This window comes from Python bivittatus, unplaced genomic scaffold, assembly GCF_059951505.1.
Source record: "Python bivittatus isolate LINGU-HERP-01145 unplaced genomic scaffold, Pbiv_v1 ctg000850_np1212, whole genome shotgun sequence".
NCBI lineage: Eukaryota > Metazoa > Chordata > Lepidosauria > Squamata > Pythonidae > Python > Python bivittatus.
Genome location: NW_028277112.1, coordinates 31034431 through 31058188, shown reverse-complemented (window position 1 = coordinate 31058188; position 23758 = coordinate 31034431). Strand labels below are relative to the sequence as shown.

The 23758-nt window shown below is 43.0% G+C and overlaps 1 protein-coding gene across 6 annotated transcripts; it reads right to left on the bottom strand.

Moving 5' to 3' along the window:
* Positions 1–1206: 1206 nt before the first annotated feature.
* Positions 1207–23744, bottom strand: LOC148213801 (uncharacterized). 6 transcript variants are annotated; one of them, XR_015793891.1, is made up of 5 exons: positions 23464–23733; positions 15027–15129; positions 14088–14174; positions 7510–7580; positions 1207–3450 (listed from the first exon to the last, which is right to left on the bottom strand). XR_015793891.1 is itself a non-coding variant. In XM_088130456.1 (5 exons), the coding sequence occupies exons 2-5, from the start codon at positions 15061–15063 to the stop codon at positions 3282–3284; spliced, it is 384 nt and encodes a 127-aa protein (XP_087986582.1). In that variant the 5' UTR covers positions 15064–15129; positions 23339–23731; the 3' UTR covers positions 1207–3281. The 6 variants fall into 6 exon arrangements, 4 of the variants coding, with proteins under 4 accessions (XP_087986582.1, XP_087986583.1, XP_087986581.1 ...); XR_015793890.1 differs by having other exon boundaries at positions 23539–23729; XM_088130456.1 differs by having other exon boundaries at positions 15007–15129; positions 23339–23731.
* Positions 23745–23758: the final 14 nt, after the last annotated feature.

Below are 23758 nucleotides of genomic sequence, written 5' to 3'. Positions count from 1 at the left end.
AATCAGGCCTGGGAGTTTAAGGAGTCACTGGCCAAATTCAAACCAACAGCCTGGCCCCGCTTTAAGCTTAAGCTGCCACCACGGCGAGACTTCATGCGGCAGCTAAGGGATGGGGACTACTTGACAAAAACCCTGGCAGTGACTCAGGACTTGTTGAACTAGAGCGCCCCTGAGCTGGCACAACACTGCTGGCTTTGTATGCCAATGTCCCCCTCCTCTCATCAGGCAATTCCAGTCGCCCCAGTAGCCTGGTTCGGAACCATGGCGAAGTTGGCTTCTAAGGCCAGCGATGGCTATGAGGACCAACGCGCCGACGCAAAGTTGTATAGGGACCTACATAACAAGATGAAAAGGCTGGGCTTGAGTGCCCTGCCCGTTCTTGGTCCAGTGGCTGTCAGGGTGCCCCTGCTGGGACAAGCCTCTCTGTGTGTGCGGAGAGCAAGTAGGAAAAGGAAATGGAAGTGGTCATAAATGCCTCACTGGGACATGAGGAACTTCAGGTAAACCAAGACCTTGCACCTTCTGTAGAAGAAATCATACAAGAAAAGGTTCTCTTCTCCGCCCGACCACAGGTGAACATAACGGAGGGTGCTGAAAGGGTGGTAAAGGGAACCTATGCAGGAAAACCCACAGTGACAGGACCCCGGTTTCCTCCTTGGCTAAAGTCCAATCAAAAGGTGGGAGCAGATTGTGTCCCACTCCCTAGAGGAAACGAAAGCTCAAGTTACTTCTTGGACATAGAGATCCCTATAGTTGTGGAGATAGCGCGGGTGCAGGGGAGACCACCGCTCCAGCCCTTGACCGGAATGTTCCTGGCTGGGATGTTAAGTGCCTGGTCTGGTGAATAGGGCCTGAAACATGCCTTCTCCATGGATATGGAGGTCTGCCTGGAAAAAGGAGGGGTCTTCTTTCTGTGTGGGGGAAATGCTTACCTATGCTTACCATCCAATTGGACAGGAACCTGCACATTGGTCCATCTCGTGCCCCGGATAGGGCTCATCCCAGAGGGAGAACCACTACCTGTTCCTCTCCTGGGACATGTACAAAAGAGGGTGCCCGTACTAATTCCTTTGCTGGTGGCACTCGGAATTGGAGCTGGGGTGGGAACCAGAATAGGAGAAATACCCCACTCCACAATTAAGTTCCAGGAGCTGTTATAGGAGTGTGGGATCAAAACACAGGACATAAATGCAGAATAATCAAGGCTTCCCTGCAGTGTTTATTGAGCAGTACGTTCTGGAGGGGGACCCCACCAGAAGTTAGTGGGAGGCACTCCCCTACAGGCAAAATGGATGTTCTAATATTTATACAGTTCTACAAGAAGGGGAAGGGAAAAAGAACGTATACGCATACATATTCATATGATGATGCAGGCATACTTAAACAGGCAATAGTTCTCAAGTTACTCTCTGCCCCTCTGTTATCTGTTAACTGTTAGTAAAACAATAGTGTCACAGAGAAGAAGACACAAATTAGTTCAAGGTGCCAAATGCCAGGAAGAAGCATCCTCCCTCAGGGCAGATGCCCAGGTTGCTATGGGAATGTTTGTGATAAGGAGTTTACATCCGGCCTGGTTCACATCAGCTTCAAGGATGCTTCCACGTGCCTTTATGTTTCAATCTTATTAAGGCGATCCCATTCATCTGAGGCCTCTAAAAACTCATCTTTTTCACCCAAAGATTCATTTTTCTTATAGTCTTCTCCCCCCTTTTGACCTTCAGAAAGGTCAAACTCCAGGTCAGACTGGAGAACTGGATTGAGCCTTACAGTCTTCTGGAGGCAATTGTTAAAAACCCATTAAACATTGTCCAGTACACAATAATAGGATTACTAGGGCCAGAAGAGCTAGGCATCTGAATGGTACATTTCTCAGCCACCCAGTTCCAGGCAACCAAGAGGTAAGCCAATTCTACAGATTACTGGGGGCTTGTTCAGTGATATGTTTTGCCAGATCCTTTAAATTTTGCACAGTGGCTTTCACATGCAAGGAATTGTCTGTCAGGTTAAAGCACTTGGAAATTCCTCGCACCCATAGGCCATTTTGAATAGCCCAAAGTCAATGGCCAATCTATTTTTTAAGATTGCTGTTCTTAATTGTTCCTGCTCTTCATTTAGGAGAGCTATAGCACTTGACTTGTTGATGCTTTTTATAACTAAACAGGCCAATTTTCTGAGATCCAGGTAAGCACGGGTTGCTAGACCTGGTGTTCCAATTATTGATACAGCAAGCCCATAAACATCTTTGGTATTCAACAGCCCTATGTGGTCATCACAGGTACTGTCAAGTAGGGGGCCCTCTATTTGATATCTGTGCGATCGCCTGGGCTTATGATGAGTGTAATTTTGAACAAGTGGTACTGCATGAAATGAAGTTAAATGCCCAACTGCGCAGGTGCTTCCCGAGGATTGTGCTGGGAAGTATAAAAAGGCATAGTTTCCACACAATAGATACCAGCCCTTTGATAAGTAGCAAGAAACTCTTACAGAGGTGAGGTGTATTACCCCTGAGCATTTTCCAAGAGCTGGTAGGGAAAGGCATGTCTTTTTTGTCTTCATAGCCAACTACCCACACAGAGTTGGTCCCTGGCAAATTGCCCTTGGTTTTTACCCTGTATAATGCTTGGTTGGTCCACTGGTGTTTGGTGGTTGTGGACTGATAGTACAGGAGAGTTTTCCCTATGTAATCAAGGGTAAGTGGGTTATATGTAGGGAGTGATGCAGCAATGGTATGGAGCACATTTAGAAACAGGTCAGGTACTCCTACAAAAGTTTTAAACACTCCTTCTGTTTTAAACACAGAATCCCAGTTGGTTCCCTTGAGAGCACAGAAGGGTTCACCAGGTGGGATTATTGAATAAACCAAAGTCAGATAGGAATTGATAGCAGGCAACCAATCTAGTGGGTATTGCATCTTATATCCTGGCATTTGCAGATAGGCTATAATAAACATAAAAGTAAACAGAGCCATAGTTTTGCTGTGAGGCAGAAAGTAAAGAAAGAGAAACACAGTAAACAGTAAACAATTTAAATGACTGCAGGAGCCCAAGTATTAATATTAAATTAGCAACAAGAGTCCATTTTAAAACTTATCTTCAGAGCTCTTTGGGGTTTCGTAGTCAAAACTTCACCCTTCTTCTTTCTTCTTTTAATCTGTTTGTTTCCCAGGAGCTTTGAACATAGTCCTTGGTATTGCTTGCTTCTGGGGCTGGGGCTGGAGCTGAAGCACGCCTGAGATGACTTAAGTGAACCCATGAGGTCAGACTTTGCACTGCTGTGAGCTACTAACAGCACTTGGTACAGGCCTTTCCATCTTGGAGAGAGACAGTCTTTCCTTTGATGTACTTTGCAATACACCCAGTCTCCTGCTTGCAACTGGTGAAATGGTTCAGTTTCAGGTAGCCCACTCTGATTACGATGTTGTCTGACTCGCTCTTGGGTTTGGCGCTGCTCCTGTTGAAAAGATTGTATAGCATGTAAGTAATTTGACCATAGGTTAGGGTGAACGCCTTCTGGAATGGGGATCGAGCCAAGGCCCAGAGGCATTGGTCGCCCACATACAATTTCATAGGGAAACAGTTTCAGTTCCTTTAGAAATGAGCTTTTGATGGCCAACAGTGCCATGGGGAGTACATCTACCCATCCCCAACCAATTGTTTCTACATAGTTACTGAAGGTGCATATTACAATCAATAGGTGCTTCTTCTGTTTACATGGAGGCATGTCAGCAAAGTCAATCTGTATCATCTGGAAAGGATACTGCCCTCTAGGCAGTTGGGAAGGACGTGGCCTCAGTCCTCTCCCCTTAGAATGGGCCAGGCAAACTGCACAGTTGCCAACTATCTTCTGTGCTTCTGCATTAATCCCTTCACCTCCCCAATGTTGCTTAAATCTCTGAGCTAACGCTTCTGCTCCTTCATGGCCTTGATCATGTAGCAACTTTAAAATGTGCTTAACTGCCATCCTGGGAATTATTACTTTCCCTTTTAATTTCCAGACTCCTTCTTCCTCCTTTGCTGCTTGGTTCTGTTTCCATTTCTTTTTCTCTTGGTTAGTGGCATATTCCTGCACCCAAGCTGCATCTGCAGGTACAGTGCAGGGTAACAAAAATTTCTGCTCTGGCTGTGGTTTGAGAGCGGCTTGCTTTGCTGTCCCATCAGCCAATTCATTGCCTTTAACTCTTGAATGTGTTTTAACCTTGACTATTGCTAAAGCTTTCGGGTTCTGGATGAATCTAAAATAGCACGAATTAATGGGCCATATTTAATCTCTGTCCAATGCTTGTCAGGAATCCCCCATTTTTCCACAGTTGACTGTAATCTTGAGCTATTCCCCATGCATATCTTGAATCAGTATAAATGTTAGCTGATTGTGTCCTTACATAAGACAAGGCTTGATGTAAGGCTACTAGTTCTGCTACTTGAGCTGAAACAGGGAGTCAATGCTGTCGGCTTCTATAACGGAATGTTCTGTGGTGACTGCATAGCCTGCCTTGCGCTCTCCCCCCTCTGTGATGAAACTAGTACCATCACAGTAAATTTCAAAGTCTGCTGGATTCTGGAGAGGAGCTTTAGAAACTGTTACACTTGGATTCTGCAAAAGTTGCATGCCATATGATGTGAGGCGGGATGCTGAAACAGGTAGCAGATGCCCATGGTTTAAAAGGGCCTGTACCTCATGAATCGTAGACAAGGTGGATATGCTTGGGCTACTGGATCCAACTTGTAAGACAAATAAGCTACTGGTCTTTTTGAGTCCCCATGTTGCTGAGTTAAAACGTGGGGGGATCACTTCCTGGTTTCTTTACAGGAAATATCGGCACATTACATGAGCTGGAGGTCTCTTTAAGTACCTGTTGCCTGAGCAATGAATCAATCACAGGCGCTATGCCCTGCTCTGCTTCTGGCTTTAGTGGATATTGGGGCAGACATGGCCCAGATTTCCCTGGAAGGAGCTCCAGTTTAAACAGACTGGCCCTTTTTATTAAACCACAATTCCCTTCTGCGGTTGCCCACACCCCCCTTTGCGCTGCTAGTAGATACGAAGGCGGGGCGGTGTGACAACTTTAGCAGATAAAAGCTGAAACACTGCTTCACGAACCTCTTGTACATTAACATCATCCTCCTCTGGAATTAACAATTCCAATTTACCATTAGGATGACAAGCAACCTGGCACTTCCATTTACACAAGAGGTCCCTTCCCAATAGGTTTGGGGATCCATCAGTGCCAATAAGAAAAGCATGTTCAGCAGTCAATGGGCCCAGTGAAAATAAAGCTGGCTCCGACCAAACATGTTTAACAGGAATGCCAGAAATTCCTGTGGCTACAACTCCTCTTTTTGTGTGCTGGAGTACAGTATTCCCTTAGCATCCTGGGCTCTTATCACCAACAAGTCTGCTCCAGTATCCACCAATGCCTTAATATTCTGAGACCCCAATTTAATATTCACTTCCCCATGACCAGTGGTTGTGACTCGAAGAGGAGCCACGATTGCCCTCCCGGGGCACTCCTAATCGAATAAATCCTCAGCAGGAACAGGAACAGTGAGTCCCGCAGGAGCTTGATTCTGGGGACACTCCTTTCGCTAGTAGCCTTGTGTGGAAGGAAACATCCTGAATTCCTTCCGTTATTTTGAAAACTTCCTCTTCCTCGCCTCATGCTTCCTCTCCATCCAGATCCTCTTCTCCTGTCATAGACATATTTATCTTGAGGATTTCTGGTGGGCCCTTGACCCATATGTAATTGCAAGGCAGCTATTCTGACTTTATGCTTTTCCTTTTTCTCCAGAAGTATTTGCCGACGACAGTGATGGGTGGCTTCATCCCTGATCTCACTGAGAGATCCACTTTCCCATCCTCAGAGATGGATTCTTAGAATCTGTTTCCTAGCCATGGGTCTAGCTGATTGACAAAGTGCTGACAAACAGCATTCAGCATTTCTGTTTCAGGGTCCTGAGTTCCCCCATATATCTTAAAGTCAGCTATCAGTCTCTCATAAAAATTACCAGGGCTTTCATCTGTTTTTTGTTTTACATCAGTGATTTTAGTCCAATCCATTACTGTTGGATAAATAACTGAAATAGCAACAGCAAAGGAATGTGCATTTGCAAATGATTGCTGAAAATTCTCTGCTCCATTAGCAAGTTTTGGAGCTTCTGTTGGCCAGTTGGATTCTAGGGGATTCCAAGGAACATGTACTTCTGTGACTTCCCTTATGTCACTTATGTCACTTGGTATACAATTTCATAGGATATAATTGAGTGTGAGATCTAGTGTGACTTGCCACGGGGCTGCTAATGGTGGAATCTGCTGGTCCAGGTGGGGAAAGGGGGCTGTAGCAGCTCTTTCCCCTACCCTTGCTTCAACCGCTGGTTGAGCAAATTGCCTGTCTTGCAAAGTTTCCCTTTTGTTGATTAAGAGGAGGGGCGGTTAGCATGTTTTCCAGGAGAGGGTCTTCCCATTGTAGTAAAGTTAACTCTCTCTCCTCAATTAATTTTGACAAATGGGGATAAAGTTGTGCTAAAGATTGAAATCTTTCCGTCTCTGTTGATGGTTTGCTAGCAGCTTCTTCATTTTCCCTGTTAACTTTTTCCTCTCCGTCTGCTTGTGTGTCTGACTGCAGCTTTTGAAAGATATTTTTCCAGCTGCTGGCTCTGCTTTCTGCTTTTCACCTATCAATTTCTGTATTCCAAATAGCAAATAGCTTTGATTGTTTTTGTCTTTGGGTGGGAGACTCAAAAAGTCTGTTTTTCTCCCAATTTCCCAAAGTGGCCACTGAGCACAGCTGTAACTCTTAGTACCATTATGCCATTGTTACATATATTTAATTACTTCTAAACCAAACTTTTGCTGCATAAATCTAACGGGAGCTCCTTTGGAGCTTCCTTCAAAGCATGCTTAGTATGCAAATTACCCATTTTTTTCTTTTTTCCTTCCCTTTCCTCCCAGAGACCCTTTTTAAACTTTAAATTTACTTATCTTTAATTTTCAATCTCTGCCCGCGTCCGGGATGTGGAGGTTCCTCTTTTCCCTTCCTGCGTTGATTATTCTGGTCCTTTGATTCACGTGTGCGGGCTGTTACAACCGGGGAGGATCAGCTTTTATGTGATCCTTAACACTTTCACTCAAAAACCTCTCACAGCCTGCCTGGACACCGTTAACACTTCCCTCCTTACCTATCAGCAGCTTAAAGCAACTTCATTCAAAGAGAAACAATAGGGAAAGGGAGTTTGAGGAGAGTCTCGGGGTCAGCCTCTGCTCGACACAAAAGGAATACACTCACTCTGCCAAGACCAAATTCTCCCTTGCTTTCTGGACACTCCCGGTCATCGCAATTAAGCTCGCAGGAAGCCAGGAGCGGCTAAGGATTTGGCATGGCCCGAATTTCCTGACAAACCTCCCTAGCCAAAATAGACTTTTAGACACAGACAGTTGCCTTACACACACACCTAAACGGTGCCCTTATCTGGCAGCGAGAAAGGGACATGGGATCAGGCTCACAACAACACTCACCCTGAAGGGCGCCCTGCTGTCGTCTCCTGTCGCAGCTCGAAAACTGTGAATCCCACTTCTGACACCAGTTTCTGTGGGATCAAAACACAGGACACAAATGCAGAATAATCAAGGCTTCACTGCAGTGTTTATTGAGCAGTACATACTGGAGGGGGACCCCACCAGAAGTTAGTGGGAGGCACTCCCCTACAGGCAAAATGGATGTTCTGATATTTATACAGTTCTACAAGAAGGGGAAGGGAAAAAGAACGTATACGCATACATATTCATATGATGATGCAGGCATACTTAAACAGGCAATAGTTCTCAAGTTACTCTCTGCCCCTCTGTTATCTGTTAACTGTTAGTAAAACAATAGTGTCACAGAGAAGAAGACACAAATTAGTTCAAGGTGCCAAATGCCAGGAAGAAGCATCCTCCCTCAGGGCAGATGCCCAGGTTGCTATGGGAATGTTTGTGATAAGGAGTTTACAACCGGCCTGGTTCACATCAGCTTCAAGGATGCTTCCACGTGCCTTTATGTTTCAATCTTATTAAGGCGATCCCATTCATCTGAGGCCTCTAAAAACTTGTCTTTTTCACCCAAAGATTCATTTTTCTCACAGGAGTTTCAAGAGAGCCTGGAGAAAATAGCTGATAGCCTGGTGGAAATCCAGGATCAGTTGGACTCTCTCGCAGTGGTGGTGCCCAAGAACAGGAGGGGGCTAGACCTACTAACAGCCAAAAAGGGGGGATTGTGTCTGTTCCTGGGAGAAGAGTGTTATTTTTATATGAATAAATCAGGGTTGGTTCGGGAAGCAGCCAGAGAGCTTCAAGAAAAGGCATCCCAAATAAGACAAAGGGTGACTGACTCAGATCAATGGTTCTTGTGGCTCCCAGGAATAGCATGGGTGAAACAAATGCTCTTCCTGCTGTTGTGTGGAATAGCGGGCCTGGTGTTCCTCCCTTGCATGATTCTCCTGGTAAAGCAATTGGTGGCTAAGTCGATAAAGGGAATGGGGCTAGGAAAGGAACTGATAATATTATGACTGGGTGGACCTACGGGGAGTATAACCCCCCTAGGTCCAAAGGGGGAATGAAGGGTCAGGATCGAGGGGGGTAATCTCCATGCAGGTTCATATGTGGAATTGAGGCCATACCAACGCCATTTTGAAGAGGAGGTATGAGCCCAATCACCCACCGTTGGGACAGCTGGTAAGGATGGGGGGGGGGGGGTAACATGCTGAAACGCTTGCAAGAGGGCCCACAACCTGGAAAACAGGATGTGTGGAATTTAGCTATAGGCTTAAAGCAGCTTGCACCCATATAAAGGGGGAAGAATGTAGATAGTTGCGACAGGGTACAGCCAGTTTAACCGTAGACTGTAGCTATTTAAGAAACTACAGGAACACAGGAGCTTTCAAGATGACATGTAAGTAGAAGTCCCAAATATGGATAATTGTAAATAGGGGCAAGGGGGCTTTGGAGTAGAGTAGTGGGAGATGTAAACTAAGGCGGGACATCCGGGAATTGTATTTGGCGTATCTGATAGGTTGTAAACTCCATAGTACCTGACCAATGAGGAACTGGGGAGGGAATTGGGGAAGTATAAAAATTGTAACCAAACTGTGTTCAGGGCTCTGGCCACCTTACAGGCTGGAGTCCTTTTGTTCTGGTACCTTAATAAAAGCAACCCTTTATTCTGCACCTCGTGTTTGGATGTCTTTTGGCTTTGACACCAAGCTCAGACCCGTTTTGTGGCGCAACAATACATTGTGCACTTATATCTTACTTAAAGACTCAAGAGCCAGTGTTTTTGACCCTGTCTGGATCTACATCTGTATTATATCTTATCACAAAACACACAGTAGATGCTCTGTCCTCTTGATAGTATTTTTCCTTAAAACCCGTGCTTCCCACCTGACTGCTTTCACATTGGGTGTTTTGTACAGAAGGTGTTTAAAAACTTGTGATAGTACCATTGTGGGTTGCTGTTAGGAGAAAGTGCACACTCTCTACATAAGCAGGGAAAACCAAACTAAGGAGTTTTCTATCAGTATTGTGAAATACTTTTAAAGTGGCTGGAAGTGACCGGCTTGGGCTGCTAGGATTAGCAGGTGAAATTTGCTACAGAACAAGCAGAGCTAAAGAAAAAAGTGGAAGATAGGCCATTCCCCATCTCTGCTGCTCCAAGGGCTTGGTGGATATGATTACCCATTGATTTTTTAAAAAAATACAACATACAGGAGCTATGGTTTGGTGCACATTTGTCAAACCATAAATGAATGTGGCTATAGCTGGAGCATACATAGACACCCAGGGCACATGGACTTTCCAGCACTACCTACTTCTCCTGTAGCTCTGAAGTGTTAGCCTCCAATAATGCAAGCTTTTCTGTACTGGGACATTTTGGGATTATTATTTTGTGCATGAACTCTGAGAAAAAAGTAAGTTTATCATAGTGGAGATTACAGACAAAAGATGGTTTAATAATTTAACCACTGGTCATTGTATCAACAAAGATATGGACAGCTGAGAGACCAGAGTTCATAACAATATTACAAAAAGGAGTGATTACTTAATTTTAAGTAACAGTTTTCTGGGTTGGATTTAATATGTGAAGTACAAATGCAGCTTCTTGAACAGAGATGGGGATTATCATAGTCCAAATTCTGACACACTGATGATTTCTAAGTTTGTTTTGTGAAGTCAACAATTTTGGGACAAGATGAATTACAGAGTAGTTAAGTGGTTCTGTACAGAACATGGTCTTATATTGTTTCCTTTTACAGCTCCTTCCTAGGTAGTTAGAGGGTTATTTTATAAGGTAGTTAAAAGCCTTTGGAAGTAAATCCCCATCCTTTTTGGTCCATAGAAAGATTTCAAATTTTACTGTATACTGTAAGCTTTTCTACACCTTTCTGGCATGGCGGCTTACCCATTTACAAAATGGCTGCTATTGTCAAACTTTGTACCAGGCATTGCAACAAACCTTGACACTTCAGATTCTCAACCTTGTATTCAGATAACGCAGAAGTTTCACAGACATAATATGGCTAGATAAATTTCTTTATTGCATACAAGAAAGAAGTCATATATGTGCAGAAGATCTGCCCATTGCAGAAGACAGAAATCAAACCCTATAATATGTCTAATACATCTAATATGTATTAATCCCACAATCAGGGACAGTGATCTGATGGATGCTAAGCAAAGAGTCCATATGTATTTTTGGTGCTTTAGATATTTTAGACTACAATATTTAATATTCCCAGTCAGTTTGTGAGTGATGGCCATTATAATCCAAGTGAGCTCAAGTACAGTATAAGGAAAGTATAATGATAAAATTTTGAGACAAACTTAATTTAAGGAAACTTTTAAAACTGAAACAATTTGTTCAGTAATACATTGTGATAGCTACCTTAGTTAATGCTTTTATAATGTTGAGGTTGAAAAAAATAAAATAGAAAGCAAAATTAACAGCCTTCAGCCCAGGAATCAGAACAACCTGCCTAAATTAATGGGGAAAATAAGTGATCTATGTTCTGAAATCGATAAAATTACCAAATATATGAATTTTCACAGAGAAATTTATTCTGTTCATCTGTATTAGGGAAAAATTAACCAATGTAATATATTTCATTATTTTTAATATAATTTTTACTGAAAAAAATTTAACAAGATAAAACCAACACAAATATTAGAAAAGAAACAAAGAAAATAAGGAAGAATAATGAATAAGAAAGAAAATAGGAAAAGAAAAGATTATAAAGAAGCAGCTTCTAATCTTTTTTGATAGTGGTTATAAATGCATTTATATTTACCCTCTCTCTTTAAGGTTACATCATAATTTCCTTTTTTCCATAAGCTACCCACCAATGTAATGTATTTTATGATATGGCTTATGAATTACCCTTTTTACATAGAAGCAGAAACTGAAAACATGTGGAATCTATACACACAGCTGGCTGAGGAATTCTGGGAGTTGAAGTCCACACATCTTCAAGCAGCCAAGGTTGAGAAACAGCCAAGGTTGGTCTAGAATCTTAGTTAGAGATATAATCTGTCTCTTGATTATTATCATGCTCTTTTTATTAGTAAAAAGCTAAACCTGGGATTCTCCCTATAGTTAGTGGCTTGGTTCACACATCTCATTAAAATATAGCTTGCTTAAGCTATGGGTTTATTGAAGAAAAAAGTGCTGAAGTTCTCACAACATTCTGTTCAATAACGTACAAGCTACAATGGCCAGTTCACACAGAGGCTAAGCCCAAACCATACCACATTATGCAGTTTATGAACCCAGCCAATAATTTTTAAAATTGTTGAACAATTATGTTATTCTACTTTAGAACAGGGCAATCATAGTAAAACGTTTTTGAATTAAAGACAGAAATTAACATAACTGCTGAAGAATTTTTTAGAAATCCTTCATTTAACTGTCCTTATTCTGTCAACAGGAGAGATATTCTGAGTTCATAGGTTAACTTCTTTTATTCATATGAAAACTGTTAAAATAATTAGGCCATTAAAAACTGCTTTTATAAGTGAACACTAGATGAGTCATAGATCATTGTGTCTTATCACTTCAGGGAATTTCTTTAAAAACAAAGCTAAGCCTGGTTTTGATAAATCTGTTATGGGTCAGTATGAACATTCATGCTGAAGCTTTCCTTTGAATGTGTGAATTGGCTATTGTGCTGTGATGAAAAGAACTTGACATCTAGGCTGTCCTCACACCTTCAGTGTTTACTGTGTTCTCATCATATTCAAATCCCAGTTAACAAATGTGGATGCAAGGCCATCTTACGTTCCCCACCCATCAGACACAGGACTTTAAACATGCTTATTGTGTTTTCTAAACACAATATATATTTTCACCTGAAACTTGCTTCTTTCTTCCTTCCAACCTTCATCTCTACCTTCTATTCCAGACATTTTCCTTGTCCCCTTTCCTTTGCTCCTCTGTTCAGCTTTCCAGACCTCACTCCTTTCAGTACCCAATAAGTATTTTGAAACCTTCCCTGCGGAATTGAATGCCATTTCAATTTAAACATATCTGCAGTGGAGATGAATATTGCTTAATGGGCAGAGCAGTAGAAGACCAGGAGCAAAGGGTTCCTCTCAGGCCCCTTACACCACTTTCTGAATCCTGCAGAAGATCTGAATAATTTTTTTCTCAATCTGAAGACAATGCATAAGGTAAGTATGTAATCCTTTCCAAAAGCTATCTATACTGACCTTGCAATTTACACAAGTATGTTAAGAATTTTTATTAAAGACATATTGGTTGGTTTCACTTGCAAAATATACTGCTGCTGCTGCAATAGTCCTCTTTTCTGTGTTTTACAGTCTAATACACATATATGTTCTTTTACATTAAGCCTAATTTCTCTCTCTCTTTTTTTTAAAGTAAGACCACTTAATTTTTTTTTTCCAGTATTGCCTTTGGGTTTAATCTTGTCCAGCTTTTCCAAAAGATGCAGAGAATAAAAGTAGGACACTTAGTCTAGCTTGTGTAAGTTCTAGATAAATCGTTTCATCAAGGTACTTCCAGTATTTTCTTTACACTAAAGAAAAGTTTCTACTTTACAGAGGAATGTTGGACAGTACCTGGACAATCGTCAGAGAAAATATGGAGCCTGACCAAACCTGAGAGACTGCCCATGTTTGAGCAGAAACTAATTTGCGAATATAAACAATGAGCATTTACTACATGATTAATAATCAGCTTAATGAGTCATGCTAAAATGATCCATTTGTTTGCAAACATCACTAATGAGAGGAATTATGCTGGAATGAACAGGAAGATATTCCATTCTAAATCAACGCCCTTGTATCAAAGATGGGCACAGAATGGTTGGGTGGACATAAGAAATTCAATCCAGTGATCGAAAGCTAAAACACTCATTCTGATGAGGATATTATAGAATATTGTTATCTGAAGATGACATTCCAAATATCAGAAGAAAACAATTTGTTTCAACATTTCCCTTCCAAACAGGGAGTAAAATTGTAGTAAGGTCTAGGTTTGGATTAACTGGAAATTGCTGTTCAGAGCCCAACACATTGTGCAGCTGATTAGTATAAGGGGCAGGAAAGGGGCTAATTAATTCAGTTCTTCACTCAGCTCATTCAACTTTCTTTCCAATGATATCCTAGCTTGTAACATCTTCCCATCAGCTTTCATTCTGATGGATGGGACCCTCACTGGATCATTTACTTTATACCAGTAAAGCACCTTATAGAATCTACCATTTTAAACCTCTTTGAGTAGGAGCTATTAGACAGGAAATTCAAAATTATAAATCTGTTTTTTGTTTAGGTATGTATCCTGTAACTGAACAATTGTCACAGAACAAAAGTAACTATCATGAGTTATGTGTTGCTGGTGTGACTGATGCTTGTGATCATGAGAGTAAATGTAATAGTGCATAATGGATCATGAGGAAAGTCCACATAATGGTGCATGAGGCAGAAGCTCTGGATGTTAGGATCCAATTAGATATTGGGCATAATAAAATGGTTTGGATTGGAGAAGATGTGCTTTGTGCCAGATGGTCTATTGCAATTCTCCTCAGATATCACTGGTAGCTTACCTGTCCCTGTTTTGCAGTGTAATGATCCAAGGGCAGGAGCAGTCTTATGGATCTTCCCTCCAGCGGCAAATTATGGTCACCCAAGCACTTATAAGAGTAAGAAAATGAGGACAGGGGCATGAATTGAAGAAGATTGTGATTCAGATTAAATAATTCTGTTCCATTTCTCATTCTGAGTTGACCTTCTCCTGTACTAACCTAAGCTGGTTTGAGCAGACAGCTTCCTTGGAATGGAAGGACAATAGGATGCATTCCTAATAGCCCCAATTAAGACAAAGATACCTTCCTGTTCATCCTACTAAGAAAGCAGCATAAACAACTATGGATATCTCCAGAAATTATGTGCTGGAATTGAAGAGTGTATTAAAGGAGCAATTGTTTGAAATTTTAAATCTATAAACCTATGCAATTGCTGCTGAAATGCACTCTGTTGTCTTCTGTGATTGGTGGGCCCACTGAGAACAGAGGTCCTAAATTGGCTTAAGGTTATCCAGTCCAATAAGGTGCACCATTCTCGTTGTTGCTCAGGCCTTTAGACAACTCGTGTCCTCAGAGTATTATACTATAGAACCATCAGCAGTCAAGCTACTAGTTGATATATAAGAATTGCCATAAATGCATGAGCGCAGAACAAATATTCCACTCTGCCCAAATTCATCTATTATACCCAATTAATCTCCTAAATATTTTGATTCCCAGGATCTACAGCTCATTTGTTGTCTCTAGCTCATAAATCCTTCTGATTCACTCTTTCCCAACACATTCATTCATGAAGGCATTCATTTTCAAATACTGTAGCAGTAAACAACTCTTCATAGAAAAAAAAAATCCAGGGTTAACACATTTAAATATCTTTAACTTAATAAAATTAAGTTTCATAACATTTTTGCAGAGACTACATAAAAAGCATAAGGCTTACAAGAAACAGAAATGCTATACTTAAGATGTAGGTGTAAGAGCTGGATAGCCAATCCATGCTTCAGATGATGACTTGTGGCCTTGGCTGGAAGGTGCAGAGATGCCAAAGGAAACTCAGGGCTGCCTGGAAAGTCAAGGAAAAAAGCTACAATCCAATGAAAGGCCAGACACAAGTCAGCAAAATCATTAGTACAATCCTTCTACCAAGCAAGTAAAACATAAATCTTTTATTTTCTCCAAGCCCCAGTTGCTTCAAAGATTCTCAGTTCCCTGATTCTCACCAGCTTGGTCTATTTCTGCTCTTGGTTCTCTGGCATGCTGGATTGGAACACTCAGTACTTAAGACTGGATTTTCTGGGGTGACTTTCAATTTCAGGTTCATCATGACTGGCAGAGCTAGTGCTGCATCTTCTTGACACTAGATGCATGGCATAAGGCAATGATTTGTGAAAGTCTATGCCACTCAGCATTAAATTATTGTCCCATTAGCATCTTGTTGACACTTTCCAGTCTCCAGCTCTTATCTCTTCTTACTTCCTGAGATGTAGCATTTCAATATGATTGGTTAACAGGCAATACAAGAAGGTCAAAGAATGTCAACAAAACAACAGCAACTCTAACCCAGTTCATTTCTCTAATAAGGCAGCTATTTCATGTAATCAAGGTGAACATTCAAATTTGAAGATAACAGATTGCTAATGTAAATGTAACAGTACTAAATGTCTACTAGATTTTGTGAATACAGCTGTTTTCAGTTACAGAAGATATGGTAGCAATAATTCTACAGTTTCTGTCAGTCAGAGTTACATACCAGTACCAGGCAAAGCAAAGCAACAAGAAGGTAAAAAGTTCAGGATGAAGTATATTTTGGGCATCTAAATTAAATGAAGGTCCAATCTCAAAAGAGTAGCTGATTGTACTCCAAAATATGAATTCTAATTGGAGATGCACCTGTCATCAAGAACAATTGGCCCTTTTAAAGGTGAGTTTAAATACTTAGTTAAGTATTGAAGGCTTGGAGGATGGACTATCTTGCTTGTGCTGCAGCTTGGAGGCTTGTCCTGACTTGTTTTGGAGGCTGGAAGCACTGGGGAAGCCAGAGGTGCCAGGGGAGCTGGAGGACGGGCTGTTTTTTGCCATTGGCTGGCCTGCTGCATTTTTTTGCTGTTGGCTACGCCTATTGACCTGGCACCAGTCCTGTTCGGGTGTGGAGGAGCAGACCGGGGATGAACCTGCCCTCTCCTATAATCCTGGAAACTAGAAGGGCCGAAAGAGCCAAAGGACTAGCTCCATTTCTTTCCAGCTACATTTGTTGCTGGCCACACCAGCCATGTTCACCCATGGCATTTACCATGCCTATAGACCTGGTGCCATTTGAGACTTGGATGTTGGAGGAGTTGGCCGCCTCTGTGAGCCTGGCACCAGGCGTGCTTGTCGCAACCTGTTGTGCTTATTGCACCAATAAGCCTGGTGTTGGCTGGAGGGGCGGACTGGAGGACAAGCTTGTGTTTGTGACCCTTTGCTCTACCTCTGGCTGCATGAGCCTGACGGTTGCTGCAAAAAAATGTGGGGATCCACATTTTTGGCAGCCTTTCATCAGAGAAGCCTACCTGGACTTTGGAACCTTGGAGGTTTTGGAGGTGGCTAGATGGTGGGGGAGGGGGTAGCAGTAGCATGGCAGGCTACTGGGGACCCTCCCCCCCACCGGTGTCCATTTTGGCCTTTCCTTTGGTTAGTTCCAGAGAGGGAGCAGATGTCCATTTAAGCATTATTCCATCCCTCGCCTAGATGTTTTGAACTGTGTTCAAATCCCACTGTGTACTGATTTCCCCTCTGGGTGAGAGCTAGAGAAGGAGATTGGTGGGCTGGGTGAATGGAAGGGAACCCTAAACAGCAGGGGAGAGTGGCAGGGGAGGGTTACTTGGAGTGTTTGTGTTTGGGGTTGTCTGTATGTGTGTTTGTGGGTGGACTGAGGGAGGAGATGCTGGGTACCCTGATGGTGCTGAGAGCCAATGAAGATGAAGTGCCTCCCCCTCCTTGGGATGGATGTGACTGAGTTTTATGGGAGGTCCCTGGCCATGGGACTTGGGGCAGCTGGACTGGGGGATGGTGCAGCTTTTGGGAGGATGTGAGTGGGTCAAAATATAAAGGTGGTGATGGGCATGGGGTGACATGATGGGAGACAAGGAGTGGGCTGCTCTCAGGGAATGCGGGACCAGCATTTCCTACTGGCTCTGTGTTCCAGCTCCTTGGTCTCAGACCCTGTACCCAACCAGCAGACCTTCAGAGGCCCCCGTTTCTGGCTGCTGCTTTTAAATGCCAGGTCAGCTGGTAATAAGGCCTCCCTCATCTCTGATTTAATCATTGATGAGGGCTGACCTGGCATGTATTACCAAGACTTGGCTGGGCCTTTTCTGAGTTATACCCAGCAGGGTTTCGGGTGTGGCATCAGCTGAGACCCTGGGGTAGGGGTGGAGGTATGGTGATTGTCATCCAGGAATTGCTTATGGCTTCAGGGGTGCTGTACCACAGGTCACCAGATGTGAGACCCTATTCAAGTTGGGCTGTAGGGATCAGTTGGGATTGTTGATGTTATACCAGTCTCCCTGATGCATAGCAACCTCCCTGCCTGAGCTCCTTAACTCCATCTCTGAGCTAGCAGTGGACTTCCCTAGACTTATGGTTTTGAGGGACTTCAATCTGTTTTCTCTGGGAGTGGGATCTGAGGCGGCTCAGGAGTTCATGACAGCTACGGGCCTATCCCAGGTCATCCAGAGCCTGACACGGGACAGTAGTCACACATCAGATCCGGTGTTCCTGTCGGAGTAATGGCTATGTGATCTGAAATTGGGGGAGCTTTTGGTGTCCCCCTTGTATGGTAATCAGACACACCCTGATTACCATGGGATTCTCTGGTGCCACCATCCAGTGCAGGGAGGCTGGACCCATTACAGCGGTCCAGCCTCGGCAACTGATGGACCTAGAGGGGTTTCAGAGGCAGCTGGGGGCTATTCCTGCTCTTCTGCTGCATGGTCCGTTTGAAGCCTTAGTCACCGCTTGGAATAAGGGGGTAGCTGAGGTCTTGGATCAGATCGCACCTATGTGACCTCTCCCCTCTCATGGAACCCAGCACTCCCTGTGGTTTATGGAGGAGCTAAGGAAGAGGAAACGAGAGAAGAGACACCTAGAATGTCACTGGCTTTCTACAGGGGACAAACTCAACCAGACACAGGTTAGAGCTGCTATTAAGGCCTACCTTGCAGCGGTAAGGGTGGCAAAGCATCAGTACTTCTCCACCCTTATTTTGTCTGTGGATAGCTGCCCTGTGACCCTGTTCCAGGTGACATTTGCCCTCTTGGGTAGGGGGGCTTGGAGAACCCACTGTAGGGGCACGCAGAAGTATTTTCTCACATTCGCTCGAATTTGCTCACAGTTGGATGCTAGCCTTGTTGCAGATCTGGTGCCTGGGGAGGAGTCTTGCCCAGTTATCTGGGAACAGTTTGATCCTGTTGGGCCTGAGGAAGTGGACAGAGTCCTTAGGACTGTGAACTCAGCCATGTGCTCTTTAAACCCATGGCCCTACTGGCTGGTTAAGGTGACCGGGGGGGGTGACATGTGAGTAGGTTCTAGTGGTGGTAAATTCTTCTTTGAGTGAGGGGGTTGTTCCATTACCTCTTAAAGAGACTTTGGTTTGCCCCTTCCTCAAGTAGCCATCACTGGACCCCACTATATTGGACAATTTTCATCCAGTATCAAACCTCCCCTTTTTGGGGAAGGTGATTGAGAAGGTGGCTGTGCAACAGCTTCAGAGGACCCTGGGTGAAGCAGATTGTCTAGATCCTTTTTTAGTTGGGATTCAGACCTGGGTATGGGACAGAAACAGCATTGGTCATGCTTTTGGATGATCTTTGGCATGGCCAGGATGGGGGTTGTGCATCCATCTTCATCCTACTTAACCTCTCGGCAGCTTTCAATACTATCAATATGGTATCCTTCTGGATTGACTCAGAGGATTGGGGGTTGGCAGCACAATGTTGTGCTGATTCGCCTCCTTTCTTAGGGGTTGATTCCAGCCAGTGGTGATTGGGAGGGAGAGATCCCACCCTTGGCCCCTACTGTGTGGGGTGCTGCAGGAGTCGGTGCTGTCTCCACTCCTATTTAACATCTACATGAGGCTGCTGAGTGTACTTATCTGTCACCATGGGGTAAGGTATCATCAGTATGCTGATGACACCCAATTATACATCTCTGCCCCTGGCCAACTAAGTGATGCTGTGGGCATCTTATCCTGGTGCCTGGAGGCTGTGAGGGTCTGGTTGGGGAACAACAGGCTTCAACTGAGCTCTGGCAAGACTGAGTGGCTTTGGGTTTTGGGGCTGCTGGTTCTAGGACTATGCCATCTTTAATAGTAGGTGGGATTGCACTCCCCCAAACATACCCCATGCACAATCTGGGAGTTCTCCTAGACTCACAACTCCTGCTCAAGGAGCAGAGGCTGGCTAGGAGGGCCTATGGTCAACTTCGTGTTGTGCATCAGTTGCACCCGTTCCTAAATCGAGAGGCTGTACTCACAGTCACTCATGCCCTAGTCACCTCCTGGTTAGACTACTATAATGTGCTCTACATGGGGCTACCCTTGAAGAACACCCGGAAGCTTTAGCTGGTGCAGAACACAGCAGTGTGGGCAGTTAAAAATATTCCAGAAGACCATGTGTTACCTCTCTGCTCTGCAAGCTGCATTGGTTACCAGTCTGTTTCTGGGTCCAATTCAAGATGCTGTTTTTGACCTTTAAAGCCCTACATGGCAAGGGGCCAGGTTATTTTAGGGACCACCTCTCTCTGATTAGTTCTGCCCATCCCACCAGATCCAGCAGACAGGGTATGCTGTGGGTCCTGTCCAATAGGGAGATTCATTTGGCGAGTCCTAGGTGGTGGACCTTTTCTGCTGTGGCCCCTGCTTTATGGAACATCTTTCCCCTTGAAGTGAGGCTGAACTCATCCCTTTTAGCTTTCCGGAGGTCCCTTAAAACTTGGTTGTGTCAGCAGGCCTGGGGACCCCAGGGGACTGGCGAAATATTGAGATGGCTCCTATGTAATTAACACTTCCTCTTTTGCCTAATCTCTTTTTATTGTTTTTAGTTTTGTGCCTTTTATAATTTTAAAGTTTTTAATATTAATATTAATTTGTATATTTTGTTTTTAACTTTGTTGTACGCCACCCAGAGTCACTTGATTGTAAGATGGGTGGCTATATAAATATGATAAATAAATAAGTGCATAATGATATTACTATTTATACCAGAGGGAAACACTGGTGATCTTTACTATTGCTAATAATTTCTGAACATCAACTTTGTCAGATTTTGAAAAGAAAAATGTTATCAATCTTTATCGAAAACTTTAGCTCAGCCAGTGGGTGACACATAATGGTGCTAATAAGTTGGAGAAAACTGTTTCACCTTTTCTGCATCAAACCCACTAATGTGGAGTAAGAGAAAGTAAGAACTTGATAATAGGAGCACACACTTGTTGGAAATTGGCAGTTACCACCTATTTATTTGCTACCCAATAAACACTCCAAGTTCATTGTGGATAAAAAGTCGGTTTACCCACAGCCAAACTAGTAGAATGCAGTGACTCAATGGGCCATTTGTATATTAAATCTACAGGTTAAGCAATAAGAATGATCATTGCTTTTGAAATCGGTATGTCAGGTTACAGGCTCAACAATAACCTCTTCTCAAAACCCACCTGAAGTGATCTCTGAGGATCAGGGCATCTCCTAGTAACATCTTACAGCAAACAATTACTTCATATTAGAAGCTTGACTATGGGTCTGACAGGTTTATTTCTACTTGCTTTAGTGTACGAAATAGTTAATGCCCATATTTAGAAAAGTCATGAGACAATATTCAGAGTCATTGAGAGTCAGATGGCATATAAGTTTAATAAATTATTATTATTATAAACTATTATTTGAAAGCAGAAATAACATTTCTTCTTTAATGAAAATTTGACAATAGAGATCAATAGCAAAATAAAGGAAGTATAATAATACTTAAAAGAGCAATTAGTAAGTTTTGATACTCCATACCAGTTTCTAAATTCTAAGTCTTATATACTTCAGCTTTAATGTTTAAACTCATTCTACTCTAATTGAATCCACAACAAAAATATGCACAGTCTTACCTGGTAAGAGCACAGCTATGAAGAAGAAGATACGAATGTTACATTCTCACTGTTAGGCCTCTTTTTCAGTGTGAATGTGAGCCTGTATATGTATGTATGTGTGTATGTGTATGTGTATACACACACACATACACACACACATATCTTTTAGTAAGGATTATCTACAAAAAATTCCTTTCAGGCTGTGCACAGAAATAATCACAGAAACACCTTTAGGGTGTTTAACCACAAACATACTTCAGAGGGCTATGCCCATGGAACTCCCGGTTTGAGCTATTAACAGGGAAACTTCCTATGAGGCTCCTGCCAAGCTGTTATCAAAGAAAACTCCCTACAGGACTCAGTGTCTAGGTTAGGAGTTTGCCATTAGCTGTTTCTTATCAGTTCCACAAGTGCAGTTAGCAATAGACACATATAAATTTGTTGTAGGTCGGTGTTTCTTAAAATGTGGTCCAAGAACCCCTGGGGGTCCCCCAAGACCCTCTCAGGGGCCTGCAAAATCAAAATTATTTGCCAGCCTATGTTGAAAAGTAATACAATATTAAAATCCCATCAAAGAATCATGAGAAGCGGTAGCAGCAGCAAATGTGTCAATTTGAATTTTTAATACAGTAAATATCAATAAATATAAACCATACAAACAAAAGCTCTTCTGGGGTCTTCCATAAAGTGGGAAGGGGTCCTGCAAGAAAAAAGTTTAAGAAACACTGTTCTAGGTAATTACATTATTATCCCTTTTCCTAGAAAGCTAGCATTTATAGCTGATGTAGTAATAATGGCTGAAACAATTGTCTTTCACAGTGATTTCCTGACAGATGGCCCAGTAAATAGAAATATGAGGAAACCCAAATACTAAAATAAGAGCCTTATAAAAGCATCATTCCATGTGATAAATTACTGACATACTTTAGATAAGGCAACAGCCTCCACAAGGGGGTGTGTGTGTGTCAAAACAGGAAAAATGCTAGTTGCAGCAATAGGGACTGAAGTCCCACCCTTTTTGACTCATATGCAAAAGGAAGAGTTTGGTTGTGCTACTCCAGCCACCATGTTGCCTGCTTTGACTTCCTCTGCAGATACTGATGGATAAAGAGTTGTTCAAATGTGGGGCCTGGGGCAATTGCCAACTTCTCTGAAACAGCTCCATGAATAAGGTGCAGTTAATTTAAGAGAAACTGAACCAATTATGGAGCAAAAACTGAATGAGATTTGGAAGCTAACTGGAATTGACCAATTCACCACCAAGGTGGATTTAAAAAAGGTGAAGTCCTCTTCATAGTTGTGTCTACACTGTTTTCTTAGGTGAACTATGCAAAATAGCTTGCTATTGCCTTCGTCAGTGATGTTTTATAACTTCCCAGACTAGCCAATTGCTTTAGTATTCTGTGGAAGTCTCCCATCCAAGGACTAAGCTGGCCAATCCTTTCCAAACCTTAATAAAGTTGGCCAGCTGCTGCCACCTGCTGAGAATATACCTTGTATCTGTATTTTTGAAGCTACATCTTGTTACAAAAGTTACCATTTTTAGATGGGTTGTGAAAGGAGTTTAACAAATAAAAAAGTAACAAGAGTCACTTTTCTTTTTTCCAGAGGAAGCTTTTTTTCTTCCGACACCTGTTCACAGTTATTGCCAATTAATTTTAGTTGAAGAGAGCACAGAGATAATCTGTTTGGGTGCGAATAAAATTTACTTAGTGTGATTTGGATGACAAATCATCTGGTTTTACCTTCTATGAAATTTAAATAATTCATAGCCATTATTTCTATGTTTCCATAGGCATTCACCTATGCAAAGTTTGTATGCATCCTACAGGCTTGTGTCCCAGATCTTTCAAGAGCTTAGCAACACACAGAAGGACATCCTGACTAAAAGAACAGTCTGGTTCTGTCCATCAAACAAAAAGCAGCAGCTGCAAAGGGCTTGCTTTGCTGCCAGAAATAAGAGTCGACCCTGGGACTCAGAGGAAGTGCATTCTTGCCACATCTATGGGCCAGAGCAGTTGTATATCAATACTAGCACTGAAGGCTTTACCTGCAACACTTTTCAGTCCCAAAGTAGGGAGTTGGAATAAATCTTAATGCATGAGGAAATACTGATGGAACATAGTGCTTCCATCAGTCCTCACACACCAACTTTTGCACACCTCACTCATTACGATCCCCGCACAAGCAGCTTTTCCATCTACGCCGAAAATGTGTTAGCCTGCAGAAACCATGATGCACTTCAGCCTTCTACAGGAAATTCAGAGCATCACCGAAACACAGGTACCTTGGATTGGGCTAACACGGATTTTCTTCGTCCCTGAACTGAGACCTAGAATAAGGGAAGCTAACACGAAGTTACCCGCGTGGATTCTGGGGTGCAAGAGGACCGTCTCCCACAGGGACACCGCCAGCGTAAGCCCACCGCCGCGAACGCCTTCCACCCCGGCAGCTTCCCCGCCAGAGCCAACGGAGCGCTGGGCTTCCCGTATCGGGGTAGGAGGGAGGTGAGCGGGCTCGAGACGCCGCTCTCCTGTCGCAGTTCAAGGGAGAAAGTGCGCCTGCGCGCCGCAAAACGGAGG